This window comes from Polistes dominula, unplaced genomic scaffold (assembly GCF_049000335.1).
Source record: "Polistes dominula isolate Pdom_NZ unplaced genomic scaffold, Pdom_raw_medaka contig_29, whole genome shotgun sequence".
NCBI lineage: Eukaryota > Metazoa > Arthropoda > Insecta > Hymenoptera > Vespidae > Polistes > Polistes dominula.
The window spans coordinates 850,839-868,641 of NW_028300865.1; the positions used below are offsets into that span (position 1 = coordinate 850,839).

General features: G+C 26.4%; 5 protein-coding genes and 1 long non-coding RNA gene across 11 annotated transcripts; 3 read left to right on the top strand and 3 right to left on the bottom strand.

The window, feature by feature from the left end:
* The first annotated feature begins 33 nt into the window (after positions 1-33).
* On the top strand, positions 34-1,086 carry Trs33 (trafficking protein particle complex subunit Trs33). Its single transcript, XM_015324584.2, has 2 exons — positions 34-355; positions 449-1,086. Exons 1-2 carry the CDS (start codon positions 233-235, stop codon positions 848-850), a joined length of 525 nt encoding a protein of 174 aa, XP_015180070.1. The 5' UTR covers positions 34-232; the 3' UTR covers positions 851-1,086.
* Cbs (cystathionine beta-synthase) lies at positions 1,071-4,148 on the bottom strand. 2 transcript variants are annotated; one of them, XM_015324581.2, is made up of 7 exons: positions 3,773-4,148; positions 3,311-3,402; positions 3,098-3,207; positions 2,539-2,888; positions 2,186-2,439; positions 1,834-2,104; positions 1,071-1,744 (listed from the first exon to the last, which is right to left on the bottom strand). In XM_015324581.2, the coding sequence occupies exons 2-7, from the start codon at positions 3,391-3,393 to the stop codon at positions 1,304-1,306; spliced, it is 1,509 nt and encodes a 502-aa protein (XP_015180067.1). In that variant the 5' UTR covers positions 3,394-3,402; positions 3,773-4,148; the 3' UTR covers positions 1,071-1,303. The 2 variants fall into 2 exon arrangements, with proteins under 2 accessions (XP_015180067.1, XP_015180066.1); XM_015324580.2 differs by lacking the exon at positions 3,773-4,148 and adding an exon at positions 3,547-3,753.
* On the top strand, positions 4,038-6,120 carry LOC149033746 (uncharacterized). Its single transcript, XR_016178659.1, has 3 exons — positions 4,038-4,145; positions 5,779-5,913; positions 5,984-6,120. It is a non-coding gene; the product is annotated as an uncharacterized LOC149033746 (long non-coding RNA).
* On the bottom strand, positions 4,130-9,776 carry LOC107068326 (uncharacterized). 2 transcript variants are annotated; one of them, XM_015324579.2, is made up of 8 exons: positions 9,644-9,776; positions 8,622-9,529; positions 7,731-8,496; positions 7,184-7,583; positions 6,955-7,097; positions 6,700-6,851; positions 6,229-6,621; positions 4,130-6,107 (listed from the first exon to the last, which is right to left on the bottom strand). In XM_015324579.2, exons 1-8 carry the CDS (start codon positions 9,728-9,730, stop codon positions 4,241-4,243), a joined length of 4,716 nt encoding a protein of 1,571 aa, XP_015180065.2. In that variant the 5' UTR covers positions 9,731-9,776; the 3' UTR covers positions 4,130-4,240. The 2 variants fall into 2 exon arrangements, with proteins under 2 accessions (XP_015180065.2, XP_089034102.1); XM_089177976.1 differs by lacking the exons at positions 7,731-8,496; positions 9,644-9,776 and having other exon boundaries at positions 8,622-8,779.
* Positions 9,777-9,843: 67 nt separating this feature from the next.
* LOC107068324 (cytochrome c oxidase assembly factor 6 homolog) lies at positions 9,844-11,999 on the bottom strand. 4 transcript variants are annotated; one of them, XM_089178594.1, is made up of 4 exons: positions 11,761-11,999; positions 10,709-10,850; positions 10,218-10,346; positions 9,844-9,982 (listed from the first exon to the last, which is right to left on the bottom strand). In XM_089178594.1, exons 2-4 carry the CDS (start codon positions 10,847-10,849, stop codon positions 9,938-9,940), a joined length of 315 nt encoding a protein of 104 aa, XP_089034720.1. In that variant the 5' UTR covers position 10,850; positions 11,761-11,999; the 3' UTR covers positions 9,844-9,937. The 4 variants fall into 4 exon arrangements, with proteins under 4 accessions (XP_089034720.1, XP_089034658.1, XP_015180061.2 ...); XM_089178532.1 differs by lacking the exon at positions 9,844-9,982 and having other exon boundaries at positions 10,130-10,346; positions 11,761-11,841; positions 11,915-11,964; XM_015324575.2 differs by lacking the exon at positions 9,844-9,982 and having other exon boundaries at positions 10,130-10,346; positions 11,761-11,998.
* Positions 12,000-12,444: 445 nt separating this feature from the next.
* Positions 12,445-17,543, top strand: LOC107068322 (cyclin-G-associated kinase). The gene is made up of 7 exons (XM_015324574.2): positions 12,445-12,688; positions 13,461-13,522; positions 13,616-14,201; positions 14,289-15,079; positions 15,179-15,898; positions 16,023-17,141; positions 17,224-17,543. The coding sequence occupies exons 1-7, from the start codon at positions 12,565-12,567 to the stop codon at positions 17,329-17,331; spliced, it is 3,510 nt and encodes a 1,169-aa protein (XP_015180060.2). The 5' UTR covers positions 12,445-12,564; the 3' UTR covers positions 17,332-17,543.
* Positions 17,544-17,803: the final 260 nt, after the last annotated feature.

Here is a 17,803-nt window from a genome sequence, read left to right on the forward strand (position 1 = left end):
ACAACAGTCACATATGACATTCGATGCAACTAGATGGCGTTTTCAAAATAGAAAATTGTCAACCTAATTCATTATACTGCAATTGTTATTAACATTACTTCGTAGAATTAATCTAAAATGCATATTTAAAAATTGCATTAAAATTTAAGAACGACATTGTATAACTGACGAGGGTTTATTTAAAAAAATATTCACAAAGTGACATCTTATAGGTTATGGACATTGCATAAATATGAAACAAGTCGTAGATACCAAAACTAATTCTGGAACAACAGGAGAAGCTGATGAGTGTTTGTTTGAATATCTGCATGCTGAAATAGTTAATTACGTTTTAAGTGTATCATTAAATACAAAGGTAATGCATTAAGTTTGATAATATACAATGTTGAATAAAGTTAGGTTATGAATTGTTCGGAAAGTGATTTAAATGATATACTTTTTCTAATAGGAAGGTAAGGAGGATCTATCTCGATTGGAATGGATGGGATTTAGTGTTGGATATAAAATCATTGAACGATTAACAAGAGAATGGAGTCGTTTCAAAGATGAATTAGATATGATTAAATTTATATGTACAGATTTTTGGTGTAGCTTATATCATAAGCAAATTGATAATCTCAGAACAAATCATCATGGAGTATATGTATTACAAGACAATGCATTTCGTTTATTAGATAAAGTTGGTACTAGTAATAATAAACAATATCTTCCAGAAAGTCCACGCTTATTAGCATTTACCTGTGGTTTGTTGCGAGGTAGTTTAGCAAATCTTGGTATTGTAAGCACTGTTACAGCAGAAACATCTGCTTTACCAAGTTGCAAATTTCATGTTCAAGTACAAAGAGTTTAATATATACAGCTAGACATTAATATGCATTTTATATAATGATTTATCACTGTATTAACATCCAATTTACACAATATATAATATCTATAGTAATGAATAATGAATATTATAATTAACATGAAGAGCATGTCAATTATATCATCCCATATTTCCAATCAACTGTAAATGATGTAAAGAATGAAAATTTAACATATACAAGAATTAAATTAAAAATATATAATAATTATGTAACATTATAATTTATTGTCACTTATAAATATTTGAACTTTTGCACCTTTATAAAAATAACAGAATAATTAGTAGTTTGTAAACATTGATGTAAATCTGATTTTTAATTCTTATTCCACTATAATATTATTTAACATGATTTACATATGTTTACAATTCTTTGTCGTTTTATGATTTTTTTACAATATATATGTATATAAAATTATAAAAATAACGATAAATGCACAATTATGTGGATCCATTAGTGATATTGTCTTTGTTAGAAATAAAATTAACGATGTCTGAATGATTTACAATTCCAACTAAAACATCACTGTTCACATGATCTACAACAACTGCATAAGATTCATTTTCAAGAATTAATGATAGTTTTATGAGTGTTATTGTAGATATAACTTTTACGAATTGTTTTATAATAATATTTTCTATACAATCTGTCTGTTCGATTTCATCACATACTAATTTATTCATTAGTAATTGCATTGTAAGAACACCTTTAACTTTTTCTTCATCGTCAATAATTACAACTACATTTGAATTTGTGGTTTTAAGAATACGAATGGCTTCTTCGCATGTTGCTGTTTTGTATAATACAGGAGGTTTAGTTATGGATAAAATTGAAACTGGATAGTTGGACCACCATTTATTTGATTGATCTGATGGTATGTCCTGCAATATAAAATAAATTTCATTTAAATTGAATCAATTTCAAGATACAATCTATAATTCAATAACATAATATTGATAATAAGTATTACCAAGAAGTCTCTAATTTTCATCCAATTGTCAGATACAAACTTAGTCATATAATTTCGTATTCCGTCAGGTAGCACAACAACAACACGTTTATTTGCAGGAATATCTTTTGCAATTTTTAAACATACAGACAGAGCAGCACCACTACTACCTCCACATAATAATCCTTCCTGTTTAATAAGCATACGTGCTGCATTTAATGATTCATAGTCATTACTTTTTATCCATTTATCTACCACACTATGATCCAATACAGTAGGTAGAAAGTCATATCTTAAAGAAATGTAATAAAACATTTATCAAATTTGTGAGTATTGATATACAATATTTGTAATCATTTTATAAACAGCATACCCAATTCCTTCAACTTCATAAAAACTACAATCTTCTTTATTTAACTCTGATGGAAGTGCAAGAATACTACCAATAGGATCAACTGCAATGATTTTTACTTTAGGATCTAATTCTTTCAATTTGCGTCCAATGCCAGTGACAGTTCCTCCTGTACCAGCACCAACTATGACATAATCTAACCTTCCATCACATTGTTTCCAAATTTCCATTGCTGTTTGATCATAATGAGCCAGGGGATTCCCACTATTCGTATACTATATATAAATAAATATATAATTTATCTTTCGACACATAAATGTCAAAAATATATTAACATTTTTATTTTTTTTTTAATAATAATATTTGAAACTTACTTGATCAAGAATAACACTATTAGGAATTTCTTCTTGTATTTTTTGAGCAATACTAATATGACTCTCAGGACTATCCCAAGCTGCTTCCGTTGGTGTTCTGACTATTTCAGCTCCAAGTGCACGTAGAACTTGTACTTTTTCATTAGACATTTTTTCTGGCATAACAATGATACATCTATATCCTTTAACAGCAGCAACCATTGCTAAACCAATTCCTGTGTTACCACTAGTTGGTTCAATTATAGTAGAACCTGGCTTCAATATTCCTTTTTCTTCTGCATCTTGGATCATTCTATATGCGATTCTGTCTTTCACAGAACCACCAGGGTTCATAAATTCACATTTTGCAACTAAAATATAATAATCATATAGGTTATGTTATATTATTATCAGAAGACAACAATGTTTTTAACATTTGATATATACCACCATTTTCTACCACACTAGTCAAAATGACTGGTCTGGTTTATCTAATGTTAAGATTTGAGAAAAAAAATACAGACATTATTTATGTGTATTTCTAATCAATTATTTGTAAATATGAAATGTGAATACTTACATATTTCACATTCTAGTCCGTGTAATTGAGGAATGTTATTTAAACGTACTAAAGGAGTTTGACCAATAGCTTCCAAAATGTTGGGCAAAATACTGTTACGATTTGAAGGCCTATAAATTTATAATATTTTTAAAACTATAATATAACTATATATATATATAAATGAGTTTAAATGAATATGTATAAATGAAAAATATTAAAATATATACATACTCTTGTCTTACTGTATGAGGCGTATCTGTCGCATTTGCCTTCCATGTGCATTGACTTAACCGGTTAGGACGTTTTTGTTCCATTATACAGATCTATTTATACACATAAACATATTTATTTAATTCATCATAATATCTATACTTATTATTTGATAAATAACAATTTAAATAAACGAAACTTTACAATAAATTTGTTTGATTATAAAAGAAGACATTTTAATTGAATGAATTACATACATGTAGTATATTATTCTTCTTTTTATTATTTTAATGATGTATAAAATATCGTATTAATTAACTTTTAATATATAATAAAATGTTATACAGTTATAATAAAAATAAAATTCGGATATTATATAATATAAATAGAAAAAAAAAATAGAAAAATTAAAATTCAATTGAACACGTTAGAACTGTTTTCAGTAACTGTCTAATTCTGAATGACGTCAGTGCTGCCAATTACCTAATATATAATCTATTTCACCAACACTTATAAACACACCAACACACTTATTTTTTTCAAATGATAAATAATTTTATTGACAATTTAAAAATTAAACACGTTAAAAACTGTTTCAATAACTGCCTTATTCTGAATAAGGTCAGTGCTGCCAATTACCTAATACAATATTTATCTTATCAACATTTACTTTTTCAAACGATAAATACAGTACAATCCCACTAATCCGGCACTATTAAAAACCAGAGGATGCCGGATTATTGGAATGTTCGGATTACTGGAATATGTAGAAAAAAATGATAAGTAGCGCGGGTAGGGGGTGCCGGATTATTGGACGTATCGGTCTATTGAAGTGCCGGATTAATGAGATTGTACTGTAATTTTATTGACAATTTAAAATAATAATAATAATAATGAATAATATATAATTTTCTTAAATTTGATAAAAAAGAACGCTTTTCAAAAATACATTTAACATTTGTTTTGCTTAAATTCTTCCATCAACATCACTTGCTTTTTAAACAAATAATCTTTGTCCTCAATAGTTAACAAAGTTTGTATATCATTGACATTGAAATTAATTTTTCGTAATATTTCATATTTACTTTCAATGATACGCGAAATGTCGATATAATTTTTATGATCCTTGTCGCATTTGATCATACAATCAGATTTTGTCTTACATTGAATATAAAAGTAAAGTATATTTATAAATTTAGTTTCTTCTCTGTAAGTATCATAGTCATATTTAAATGGACTTTCAATTGATGACAATTGTTTATAAGAATTATCATCAACACCTATGAACTTTATTATCAATTTTTTGATATCATTTATATAAAAATATTTATACGAATCATAATTAATTATTTCTAATAGCAATTGTTGATATACAATTTCATTATGTTTACAAATTATTTTATCTTTATAAATGTTAGAAAAAATATAATCTTGTATAATTGTACAAGCTGAATCACGTATCTCAAATATATGATTTTTCATTAATACAAGACAACAATGCATTAATAACATTTGTATGTAATGTATTACTTCTGAAAAACGTTGAGCAAACAATTGAAGACATTCTAATGCTTGATATTGTAAATGTGCATTATCGCTAAGTGTCATATGAAACATTTTTATTAATGTTCTATATATGAGATTATCATTTTTGGAAAACATTACTATTAATACATGTCTTAAGTGTAATACGTATGGCTTAATTGAAATCTTCCTTTCAAGTTTTCTCAATAAAATCCGAGCTGTTTCATGTAATTTTAATTCATAAAGATCACTTAATAATGAATTTTTAAAAGTTGTAATTAACAATTTGATCATTGCATTAATGATTAATTCATTACCATTATTATCAATCATTGATGATAAAACATTTAATATGTATTCAAGTATTGGAGGATAATTATGCAAATGAGATAACAAATTAATAGTTAAATCTATATATTCAGATCGAATAATTTTATTAAGGGCATTTGCATTAAATGTATTATGAGATTTAATATAATTCGCGTATAAATATGTTATCATATCTATGAATTGAGAAAAATTTGCATTAGTCTTAGCAATGTTATGCAATGCATCAAAATTATTTAAAATAATGTTATCGAATAATTCAAAATTTAATGTAAATGATTTCCATTGAAATGATTTAATGAACGTGCATTCTATAGTATAACATATTTTTTCAATGCCTTTCAATTTTAATTCATTATTCCAGACCTTCATAATATTTTCGATTCTACTTTCATCCAAATATTTTAATTTAGGAAAGACATTTATTAAATCAATTTTATCAGATGATGTTACACATTCTGCTTCGGCTAAAAATTTCTCTTGTAAATAATTGATAGTAAGTAATTGTCCATGTAACATATTAACACTGTTCTCTGATAAAATGTTCAACATGAACGTTTCAATTTCTGATTTAATACATGAAAATGGAGTTAAAGCTGCATACGCTTTTGCAGTAAGTAATCTAACATATCCCACAGGAATACCCATAAGTTTGTTAAAATAACTTTTCATCTCTTGTACAAATTCATTTGCTAAATGATCGATGAAATAACAACCACTGACCGAAAATTTCGAAAGTAGTACAAGAGGATGTACAAGATTTGAATAATCAGGTAATATGGAGTTAGTTACTGTTGATAATTTTGAGATAATTTTAAGGAACTTTGATATGCGTTTTTTAAGCTTTGGATAATGAGTGATGAAATGATAAATATGATATCCATTACCAAAATCTAAAGATTTATCACCAATACTTTGTCCTACCAAACGTGGAACTAAAGAACCAAATAAATGAAGACTGGCATTCCTGAAAACAAAACAAAACAAAATAAAAACATTCAATTTTTTTTTTAAATATTAATTTCGTACTATTTAATTATAATAAACGATCTTGAGAAAAAAAAAACATATGATATATAATTGTTTACCTGATTTGCCAATTAGTTGATTTTAAACATCGAAAACATGCTACAGTAATATCATCAATATATGATACTAATTGTGCATGTATCTCTTTATCGGTTACTAATTCACGTAAGAAAAATAAATATCTTACTAATGGAGGATCATAAGTAATATCAGGTTCATTACTTTCCAATGTTTCTACAGGAAAGTTTTCTATATAATTCTGTAATCGTTGTACAACAAAATGTAAAAATGGTCTTCCATGACGAATATCATTCGATACAATTTTATGAAACATCAATGTAAGTCCAGCACCACGTCGAGTTATATTAATATTGTTCATTGTATTATCATCTAATAAATGTTCAACATACATCTCTAATTTTTTAGCATAAATCTCTTGTTTAGATATACATCTGAAATAAACACACACATATATTATTAACAGTTATATCATAAATTGCAATTAATTATAATGAATATAATGAAAATACCTCACTAAATTGCCAAGTGCTACTCCAGCAGTTTCGATTATACCTTTATGTCGACATTTCATTAATACAGTTGTGATTAGTTTAACTGAATGTAATGTAGTCTCTTCAGAATACATGAAACTACCAATAGCGTCAGCTATTTCACAAGAAACCTTTAAAGTAAATATAATTTGTCAATTGTTTTCACATTATTTGATTGAACAAAATAAATCAATCAATGAAAAATAATTCATTTCAAAATGAATATGATTTTACCTTTAAGGATAACCATATGCAAGATAGAATAATTTGATTAGCATATATCAGAGTAAAATCATCATTAATTTCATCACTTAATTTGCTAGTTTTAATGATATAATTAATTGCTAATCCCATATCTTTGAATGATGATGCATAATCTGATGAAATATCAATAATATCAATTAAAATGTGATCCATCTTATTTCATTATAATAATATGTTAAATTGTATAATCCATTTTTACCAGTAGTTTCAGAATTTGGTGATAATTTGGATAAGAGTATATTTATAGCACCATCTAAGAAATCCAATAATTTTTTGACGAATTTTAAAGGAGGTATGCATTTTTTGGTATCACGTTGAAAATATACAGTAAACATGGCAGTAAGAATACCATAAAATGGTTTTTCATTATTAACAGACGCATCTAATGGTTTCTCTTTCAATTCTAGCAATTGTTTTTCTGCTATATGTAAAAAGAATTCGTAATAATGATTGCACGAAATACTTTCACCATGTTCATCAGTAATAAATTCTTGAATAAATGGCTCCCACGTTGAAAAAACTTTCATCAATGCAGCTCCACTATCCACTTTATAGAATTTTAATGAATTACATTCTTTTATTGCAATATCAAATATTACCTAGTAATAAATAATGAAAATAATATTATACATTTCATTAGAATGTTTAAAAGAAAAGAAAAGAAAAGAAAAGAAAAAAAAACAAAAAAACAAAAAAAAAGAAAACTTAACACAAAAACTTAAATTAAAACAAATCAAAGTTCTTACTTTTTTTTCTGTACTTATTAAAACATCTTCGTCAAAATAATTGATAATAATGGAAGTTGTTATTTGTTTGATATCAAGTGCACTATTTTCTATTAGATTTAAGAGGACTAATAAAAATGTTCTATTTGTAAATTTGACCATTGTATCTAGTATCACACATTTGTCATTAGGTACAAAACGAGAATCATTTTTTACTTTAAGTGGATGCTTACATGTATACGTATAAGTTACAGATAGAATAATTTTGTATAAATTTAAAGCAAATATTTTACGTTGATAACAAGAGCCAGGTTCAAAACAATCTAATAAAAATATATTCAACCAATCTATTATCTCACACATAAATTGAGTATGTTCAACATTTTCACTTATTTTCAAAACGTTCGTGTAAAAAATTTTAAAACATTTTTTTATTTCATTTCTTAGAAATAACGATGTGGTATTTGCGTTATACCATAAAAATTGTTTCATTATAAAAAAGTTATTCATTTGATCGTGATTATATAACTTAATGTGTTCATAACAACAAATTGTAAAACCATTTAATCTGACAATATCATTTTCATGACGTATAAAAGAAATAATGTCAGTGTGTAGTGAAACAGTGATATACAGTTTACTAGTAATCCTTTGAAAGTGTGAATCAAAATATGGTACTTTTAAATCCTTAACTATATCCCTTAAAAGTGTTATGATAGTTTTGTACTTTTTTATGGTCGGTTCAATCCATAAATTGCAAAGTGATTTAATTGCATAATAATTTTTTCTGAAATCATTAATAAATTAAATATCAATGAAATAAATATATAAATAAATAAATAAATAAATAAATAATTAATAATAATTATTAAAATATAAAGTAATAATATCATATATCTTTAATATATTTACTTTGGTCCTATTTCCCATTGATTAATAAGATATTTGATAACATTAGTGAATGATTTTTTCCAATCATCCTCACTTAATATATTTAAAATATTCAAATATACTTTTGTACCATAATGATGTAAATGATTTTTCGTTAATGAAGTGCTCAAATTGAATAAAAAATCTTCCGTTATTATTTCTCTAATTCTACTTGCTTTTGACACTTTAAAAATCTCCGACAATATAATATATTTTGTTTCATTTTGCCATGACATATTAATAACATTATTAAATATATATTCCATAAATCCGTGATATTTTTCAGTCATAATATTCAAATATGTATGAAAAATTTGTGTTGCATTTTGTTTATTAATATCATTAATTGAATTATGCCAATTTGAAAATATAATCTCTTCTAAATTTTGTTCTATTGATGAAGATGAGTCCGTATTCCAAAAATCTATGTTTACCGATGCATTTAACCAATTTATCAACAGTTTGTATGCAAAATATGTATAAAGGCTATATTTTGTGCAAAAAGGATAAAGAATTTTGAACATAGTACTTAATATATTATCGGAATATAAATTGTACTTATTAACTTGTAAATAGCCATGTATAATGATCAACTGAAACAAATCTGAATTATTTATTTTATATTTCTTATAACTAAAAGATAATTTAGATTTATTCTTTAATTCTTCTTCTAAAAAATATGTGATATATTTTTGCATAGTTTTAGGACCATATGGAATTGATAGAAATTCAAAAAATGCATGAGAAGCTAATAAAATTTCTTCTCGAATTATTGTATCATGATATTTAGCCAATGTTTCCACTATATTTTCTAATATTAATTGCCATTTTTCTGCATTCTCATCACTCAATGAATAATCCTTTAATGAACGATTATATGTTATTAATTTCTGAAATAAAAAAATGAAATATTTTTATTAATATAATATTCTAATATTTTATTCATTATATATATATATATAATGTAATTAAATTATTAAAAAAATATAATATAGAGTACTAACTTTATAAATAGGTTTTTTTCTTTTAGATATTTCTAACTCTTGAAGTACTTTAGAGAAATCCATTGTATTATCAGATTTTTGACTCATTTTAATATATGAGTCACTTGCATTGAAGAATTTATTAATAATTTGTATTTTTTCAGTACACACTTCTTATATGTAATTTAAAATAAATATAATAATTATTATTATTATTATTATTACACACTATTCTATTTATCAGAATGATTGTGTCGTTGTTTTGTAAAATTAAAAACTGATTTGATCAGTGATCACACATAGTATTAAAATGTTTCATTTATTTGTAGAGTATTTTTCTTTTTTATTTAGAGACATCCCCTGTAATATAGGAAACAAACAAAAAATAATAATATTCCTTATTATATCAATTAAATATATAATCGTCAAAATCAAAAATTAGGACAAATCACAAAAAAAAAGAAATGATTAAAAATGAGCGGATGATTTAATAATAAAATGTACAGATATATTTGTAAGTATTTATTTATTATATTTATGAGCTATGAAAATAATGATAACAAATAAATAACAAACTTATTACATATAGATATACATTTTTTGTTTTTGTTTTGTTTATTGTTCTATCAAACAGATGTCCGTTTTTTTCTTCTGGAACATATCCTTCTAGCTCCAAACGTTCTTTAAATTTGATATATTCCCTTTTACGATCAAAATGTTTCACCTGATCAATAGTAATTGATCATAAATTATGAATAAAGAAATAAAATAAGAAATATATATACATATATCTTAATTACAGTATTATCTCACTAATCCGGCACTTCAATAGACCGATACGTCCAATAATCCGGCACTTCAATAAACCGATACGTCCAATAATCCGGCACCCCCCCACCAGCGCTACTGTCACCCCTCTACGCCTATGCGCTCCGTCGTCTAGCAGTCTAACCTCAAAACTTCTAATTTTGTTTCTCTATATAATCCAGTAATCCGAACATTCCAATAATCCGGCACCCTCTCGGGTTTTTAATAGTGCCGGAGGATTAGTGAGATTGTACTGTATTTATTAAAAATAAAACATACCCATTGAGATGGACAAAATTGTTCATATTTTTTTCTAAATTCATTACAATCAGTTTGTGATTTGGATTCATCTAAACATTTCCAATACTCGTCTCTATGATTCCAACAAACAAGTCTATCTTCTTTATTTGGAAATGACATTCTGTAAAATAATATTTGATATAAAACTATAACCTTTTAATTCTTTGTAATTAAATCAACATGACTAAAGTTTTAAAGGTTTTGGAAAAAAAAAAGAATATTTATGAAATGATTGTAACAAAAAACAAAAAAAAAGAATTTGATGGATAAAATACTTACCTTTAATATTCGCCTAGATTTATTTTTAAACATTTATTTTATCAATAATCTCTCACTCACTTATATATTAAATATGAAACATAGATAAATATAAATACAATGATATATGTTAAATATCAAAATGATAACATTCAAATCAAATGTAAATAAAAATGATCTGTTAAATATGTTCTCTTTAACGTTTGAACATATTTAACCTTGAGCGACTAAAAATAGTTGACAAAAATATGAAACTATATATAAAAAGTTATAAATAAAATTTATAAATAATTTATGAAACGGTATTTTTTTTTCTTTTTCATGTACATTAGAATAAATTAATAATCAAGATTAACTATAATAATCCAAATGTTATTATCATCAAGATTTGAATTTACTTTAACAAAACTTCAACGTATAAATGTATAATTTGTTAATTATTGTCAATTATTTTTTATATCAATTTATCTAGAATTAAAAAAATTATTTAAATACAAAAAAAAGAACAGAAAAATTAGATTATAAATCAACATTAATTTAAATAAATGAAATAATATATGAATATGAACACAATTTTACTGGGATTACGTTACATGCTTAAAGAGTTATGTACATCAGTTAAACGACTGATTAATTAGATCAAATGAAGCTTTAGAAAAATAATATAAAGTTAAAATTATGTGCAATTATTTTAATTATTTTCTTTATAATTCATTTACGATGTAGTGTAAATGAATTTTTATTTAAACAATGTAAATTTATTATTAGCTAACCTGTTTGTCTGAACATTCACATTAACAGCACATGAAAATTGATATCACTTGATAACGGTCTGTCTTCTCTATTCTTGACTTCTATTTTAAATTAAACAATAAATAACAGAATGTTTATTTATCATAGATTATGGAAACATATATATATATTTACAATTACTGTTATTTTAATTTTATTAGAATAATATACGAATAATCCATGTGATTACGATGGAGTACTTTGCGCGGGAAACGTAACCATTTTTAAATAACGTATATACCTACATGCAGATATTTGAAAATTAAAAAATAATTAAATAACTTATTGCATCATTAAGAATATAGTAATATTATTTAAAGAATCGTAATGCTACGAAATAGTATATAAAGATATATTTAAAGATATATTCATATATATATATATATATTCTATATATATATAAAATCGTATTGTGTTAACTTATATCGAAATCGTGCAATCCGATCTATATATCGAACGATTATCGAATTGATTTGAAAATAAGATTGTCTAGTCATAAGAACAAAAAATATATTTAAATAAATTTAGAAAAAAAAACACACACACACATTTATAAATTAATATTATCAATTGCGAATAATTTATTTTAAATTGAAAAAAGTTTATTTTTAAAACATAATACTTCATTTTCCAAATACCTTTCTGATGCTTCATTTCGTAAGCATGCGTACGATGGACTACGTAGATGATGTGGGGAAGCCAATATGGCTGGGTGGCATCGGTTATCCGCACGATTATAATAAAAGTAAACTATTTGGATAATTCAACAAGAATTTGAAATAAATATGTCGGATTATTTACGATCTGCTATAGGATACTTAAATGGAGGAACTAATACCAATGAATACGTTGGTCAAATTTTGGAAATCAATAATGTAAAACTCCGTGTTAACAGATTAATTGCTGAAGGTAAGTTTGTTGCATGCTTTCACTTTTACAATTAATCATTTATTTCGTCATTATTTTAGGTGCTACCATTTTTTTCATTTTTATTCATACAAAAATCTATCCTTTTTTTTATTGTCATTGTAAATAATAATGTCGTTTATCATACTGTATGACATTTAAGTTATTAACATTTAACCACCTGGCATCTGTCAAATATGTTTTGACATATCTAATCAAACAAATGTCTATGCATTATTTTACATTTTTAGATATATAATTGATATTTTTAGAAACTAGTTTTCACTTTCTAATACGATTAATTAATTAATTTATATTGGTTTTTTTTCTCCTTATATTCCATATTTTTCTATGATAGATCTATTTGAAAACTGTCAAGAATTACAAATAAATATTTAGTTTATACAATATACTATATATATATGTGTGTTTATTAATAATTTTTACAAATAAAAAAATCACTCAGTTGAAAAATAACTTTGAGAGAGAAAGCTTTTAATTATTAAACTAAACTGCTATAGTTAACAAATGATTGCACACAAAGAAACAGTGAGTTCAATATGTTAAGTTGATAAAAAAAGAAAAACAAAAACAAAAACAAAAATGGAATAATTTATATACAAAATATTTATGAATATATAACTTTAATACTTGGTATATCCTATGTTTGATATAAAAAGCAAGTTAAATATATTTCTATATATATAGTTGTTGTAATGAAATTATGTATCGTTATGAATATTTAGATAATTTGTGGCAAACGTCGTATCAACAGGTGGATGGGCTTTGGTGTTTGCAGTAGAAGATATTTCAACGGGAAAGGAATATGCACTTAAGGTGAAATATCTATTATCAAGATTATTTTATTCAAAGATACAATAGATTATTTGTTTAAATTATAATCAGGGATGATTATTTTTATGTTAATAGAGACTCATCGCAGCTGATGAAGATGCTAACAAATCTATTATACAGGAAATAGAAATATTAAAAAAATTATCAGGCCACCCGAATATTATTCAATATTTGTATGCACAATGTTTAGAAAAGGAAGCTAGTAAGAATATTGAGTATTTACTAGTCACAGAATTATGTCCTGGTGGGACTCTTGCCGATTTACTTCGAAATGTTGCTTCAAATTCATTAACATTTGCTCAAATATGTAAAATTGCCTATCAAGTGACAAGAGCTGTTCATCATATGCATAGTCAACAGCCTGAACCATTTATACATCGTGATATTAAATTGGAAAACTTTTTAATTGGAGCTGATGGTATTATCAAATTATGTGACTTTGGTAGTACTACAACTAATCAAATCTTACCAAATCCATCATGGAATGCTCAAAAGCGTGCTACTTTGGAGGATCAAATGGCGAAATGTACAACACCTATGTACCGTGCCCCAGAAATGATGGATACATGGAATAATGAACCTATAGGACCACCAGTCGATTGTTGGGCACTTGGTTGTATTTTTTATTCTTTAGTTACTTTGCGACATCCATTTCCAGATGGTGAGATTTGCTTGTTTATATTGTTTCATATGATCATCAACAAAAAAGAAATCATACTAATTGATTTTTATTTTGTTTTATTTGTAGGTAATAAATTAGCGATTCTCAATGCCAAGTATCCATCATTACCTCCTAATCCTCGGTTATCATGTATACATGAATTAATAAAATTGTGTTTAAATGTATCGCCAGTACAAAGATTAACAACAGCTGCATTATTAGAACGACTTGCAGCAATTGGAGAATCAAATAATATTGATCTTAGAGAAGCACCAAATGTGGAAATAGCAACTAAACCTCCTCCACCACCAAGACCAACACCACCTTCTAATACACAGTCACCACCACCAAGATCAGCATCCACAGCAACAATGCCACCTCCCAGACCTGTTCCTATTCAACAACAATCTGTAGTTAAATCAGCAGTTGTAGCACAGCCAGTCGGCCTATTTAGTTCATTAAAAGGTGGTGCGGGTAGTTTATTACGTAATATAAAAGATACTTCCAGCAAAGTGATGCATACTGTACAACAAAGTATGGCAAGAACTGAATTGGATGCTAGTTATTTAACGTCACGTATATTAATAATGCCATATCCAGCTGATGGTATAGAATCTGCATATAGGGCAAATCATGTAGAAGATGTAAGGAATTTCCTTCAATCACGGCATCCACCACCAACTCGTATTCAGTTATATAATTTATCTCGTGGACGACCAAGTGTATCTAGATTACCTGGAAGACATATAGATTGTTCATTTGCTTATGCATCTGCAGACTCTACTGCACCATTATTGTCTGCATTATATCAAATTTGTCAAGATATATATAGATATTTGAAAGCTAATTTTAATCGTATTGTAGTCTTGTATTGCACAGTGAGTATACTTTTTCTAAATATATTTTTCATTATTTTCTTCTCAATTAATTTCTAGTAATATTTATTTATATTATACACTTATATTTTTCATTTACAGGATGGTTATCATGCAAGTGCTACAGTGGCATGTGCTCTTTTGATTTACGCTAGAGTTTTATTTTCTAGTGAAGAAGCAATAGCATTGTTTACAACAAGACGCTGTTTACCCCCACAATTGCAACCATCAGAATTACGCTGTATTAATTATATGACTTTTCTTAGCAACGGTACTCTTCCTCATACTACACCTTTAATACTTCGTTCTCTTATAATACAGCCAGTACCATTATTTACAAGAGCTAAAGATGGTTGTAGGCCTTACATTGAGATTTATAGTAATGGTGCACAAGTTTTTTCGACTAAACGACAAGTATACGAAGAAATGAGATTATTTGGTATGACGGAAGGAAAAATATGCATAATAATAGGAGACGCTACAATACGCGGAGATGTTACGATTGTTTTATTTCATGCAAGACAACAATTGGGACGTGTTATTGGAATTAAAATTGCTTCATTGCATTTTCATACAGGTTACGTATCATTAAATGAAAATGCATTGATATTTGATAAACAAGACTTAGATGAGGTTCCAGAAATTGGTGGAAAATTTCGTGTTATTTTAAATGTTATGTTTGGTAAAAATAACTCAAAGTTATCTAGAATACCAGCTCCATGGGAAGAAGAAGAATGTTCCAAACTTGTACCTGATTTTTTATTTGGATCAACATTGGAGATGGAAGAAACATTAGACAATTTTAGAACTACTGTAGAAAAGGTAAAGATTTGTTTCATTTTATTTAATATGTTGTTGCTTCAATTTCATTAAAATAATATAATATAAATATGTGTGTGTGTGTGAAGATTTTTATATTTAAAAAAGTATTTTATATACACTTTAGACTGAAAATAATGATAAACCAGAGCCTGTGCCTGAAACAGCAACTGATAATATGGTGCAAGAGGAAATATCCTTAATACAAAATACTGTAGAAGAAAAAGATGATAAAAAGGAAGATATACTCCAAGAAGCTGACTTATTAAATCTAGGATTTTCAGATAGCAATACTGTTAATAATCCTAACGTTACACCCGCTATAGATCCAGGATTTGATATATTCTCTAGTTCTAGTCAAAACGAAAATGATCTCTTAGGAGGATTTGGTGTGTTTACTCAACAAGAAACAACTAAAAACTCCTTGCCTACGATTAATGATCCTGTACAAAATGACTTATTATTTGGAAATGATCAATCTGTTAAAATGGAAACTAGTAAAAGTAATGTTAATATGAGCAATCTACTTTTTGATCAGAAACAAACTGCAACTAAAGAGACAACTGAAATATTGTTTGACCCATTGAGTGACACCTCTGCAAGTAATTTTCTTGGAGGTCTGACAAATTCTAAATCAAATGTATCAAAGATGCCAAATGTTGAAGAAAATTTTCCACGAAATGCGAGTGTACCAAATTTTGCAGCACAAAATAAAGATCCATTTGCAAATCTTGCTGGATCATTAGGGGCAGGTCTTACTTCTAGCTGGAATGGAACACCAAGAAATTCTAATACTCCTCAATCTGCTAGTCCAGCTCCTGCTAGTACTCCCATTCATTCAAGTCCTAATATGCATAAGTCTAGTACAACTAATGACACGAGTAACAACGATTCCAATGTATTCAGCAATAAATCAACAAAAACAAGTGGTGATGCATTTGAAGATTTACTTGGTAGTCAAGGATATAACTTTTTTAGCTCGCGAAAAGCAGAAAAGGATAGTCCCAAAACGATCAATCAAATGCGCAAAGTAGAAGCAGCCAAAACAATGGATCCAGATTGTTTGAAAGTTGCTGAATGGACTGAAGGTAAAAAAGGAAATTTACGTGCATTACTTTGCTCGTTGCACACTGTTTTGTGGCCTGAAGCTGAAAGATGGCAACGTTATGAAATGCATCAATTAGTTACTGCTGCTGATGTTAAAAAGGCATATAGAAAAGCATGTTTGGCTGTACATCCTGATAAGGTATTTATATTACATAATAATATTATTATCGTTTATTTAAAATGTTATTGATAAATTAATGATTTTATTGTTGTATTTGCAGCAAACAGGAACTGCAAATGAAAATATAGCAAAATTAATATTTATGGAACTGAATAATGCTTGGAGCGCATTTGAAAATGATACATCTCAACAAAATTTATTTAGTTAATTCTTGAAATTATTGTTGTTATTAAAGGGTGCAAATTTATCTCTATTACTGTCATAAGTTTAAAAAAAAAAAAAAAAACAAAGCAAGCAAGCAAGCTAAAAATCTATTATATTACAATTGTTTTGTTTAATGTAAAATAACTCTATATTGCATTCCAAGTATTAGCTATGATCAAGAACAAAAAAAACAAAAACAAAAAAAAAGAAATCAAATCAGTATTTTATTAAATACTGTATAAAATAACATTATTTCTAGCCATAGGAGTCTAGTTAATGTAATGTTATAAACATATATGTATATAAGGCAAATATAAATTAAAAAAAGATTCGAAATATATTAAAAATATTTTCCGCCCATACTATTTCGTCATTTATTATTCCCATTAATAATATTGGAATAATAATAACTGTATATATATATATAAATACAAAAAGAGAGACAAGTAAGAATATTCTATAAAACAGTTACTACT

Coding starts and splice junctions, on each gene's coding strand:
- LOC107068326 (XM_015324579.2), bottom strand. CDS start 9,730: ATGAGTCAAAAATCTGATAATACAATGGATTTCTCTAAAGTACTTCAA. Junction 7,584..7,730: donor TAATAAGTACAGAAAAAAAA/GTAAGAACTTTG, acceptor ATTTATTACTAG/GTAATATTTGATATTGCAAT. Junction 6,852..6,954: donor GCATATGGTTATCCTTAAAG/GTAAAATCATAT, acceptor TTTACTTTAAAG/GTTTCTTGTGAAATAGCTGA.
- Trs33 (XM_015324584.2), top strand. CDS start 233: ATGAAACAAGTCGTAGATACCAAAACTAATTCTGGAACAACAGGAGAA. Junction 356..448: donor GTGTATCATTAAATACAAAG/GTAATGCATTAA, acceptor TTTTTCTAATAG/GAAGGTAAGGAGGATCTATC.
- LOC107068324 (XM_015324575.2), bottom strand. CDS start 10,849: ATGTCATTTCCAAATAAAGAAGATAGACTTGTTTGTTGGAATCATAGA. Junction 10,347..10,708: donor AATTTTGTCCATCTCAATGG/GTATGTTTTATT, acceptor ACTATTGATCAG/GTGAAACATTTTGATCGTAA.
- LOC107068322 (XM_015324574.2), top strand. CDS start 12,565: ATGTCGGATTATTTACGATCTGCTATAGGATACTTAAATGGAGGAACT. Junction 13,523..13,615: donor GAAAGGAATATGCACTTAAG/GTGAAATATCTA, acceptor TTATGTTAATAG/AGACTCATCGCAGCTGATGA. Junction 17,142..17,223: donor TGGCTGTACATCCTGATAAG/GTATTTATATTA, acceptor TTGTATTTGCAG/CAAACAGGAACTGCAAATGA.
- Cbs (XM_015324581.2), bottom strand. CDS start 3,393: ATGGAACAAAAACGTCCTAACCGGTTAAGTCAATGCACATGGAAGGCA. Junction 2,889..3,097: donor CGGACTAGAATGTGAAATAT/GTAAGTATTCAC, acceptor ATTATATTTTAG/TTGCAAAATGTGAATTTATG. Junction 2,440..2,538: donor ATAGTGTTATTCTTGATCAA/GTAAGTTTCAAA, acceptor ATTTATATATAG/TATACGAATAGTGGGAATCC.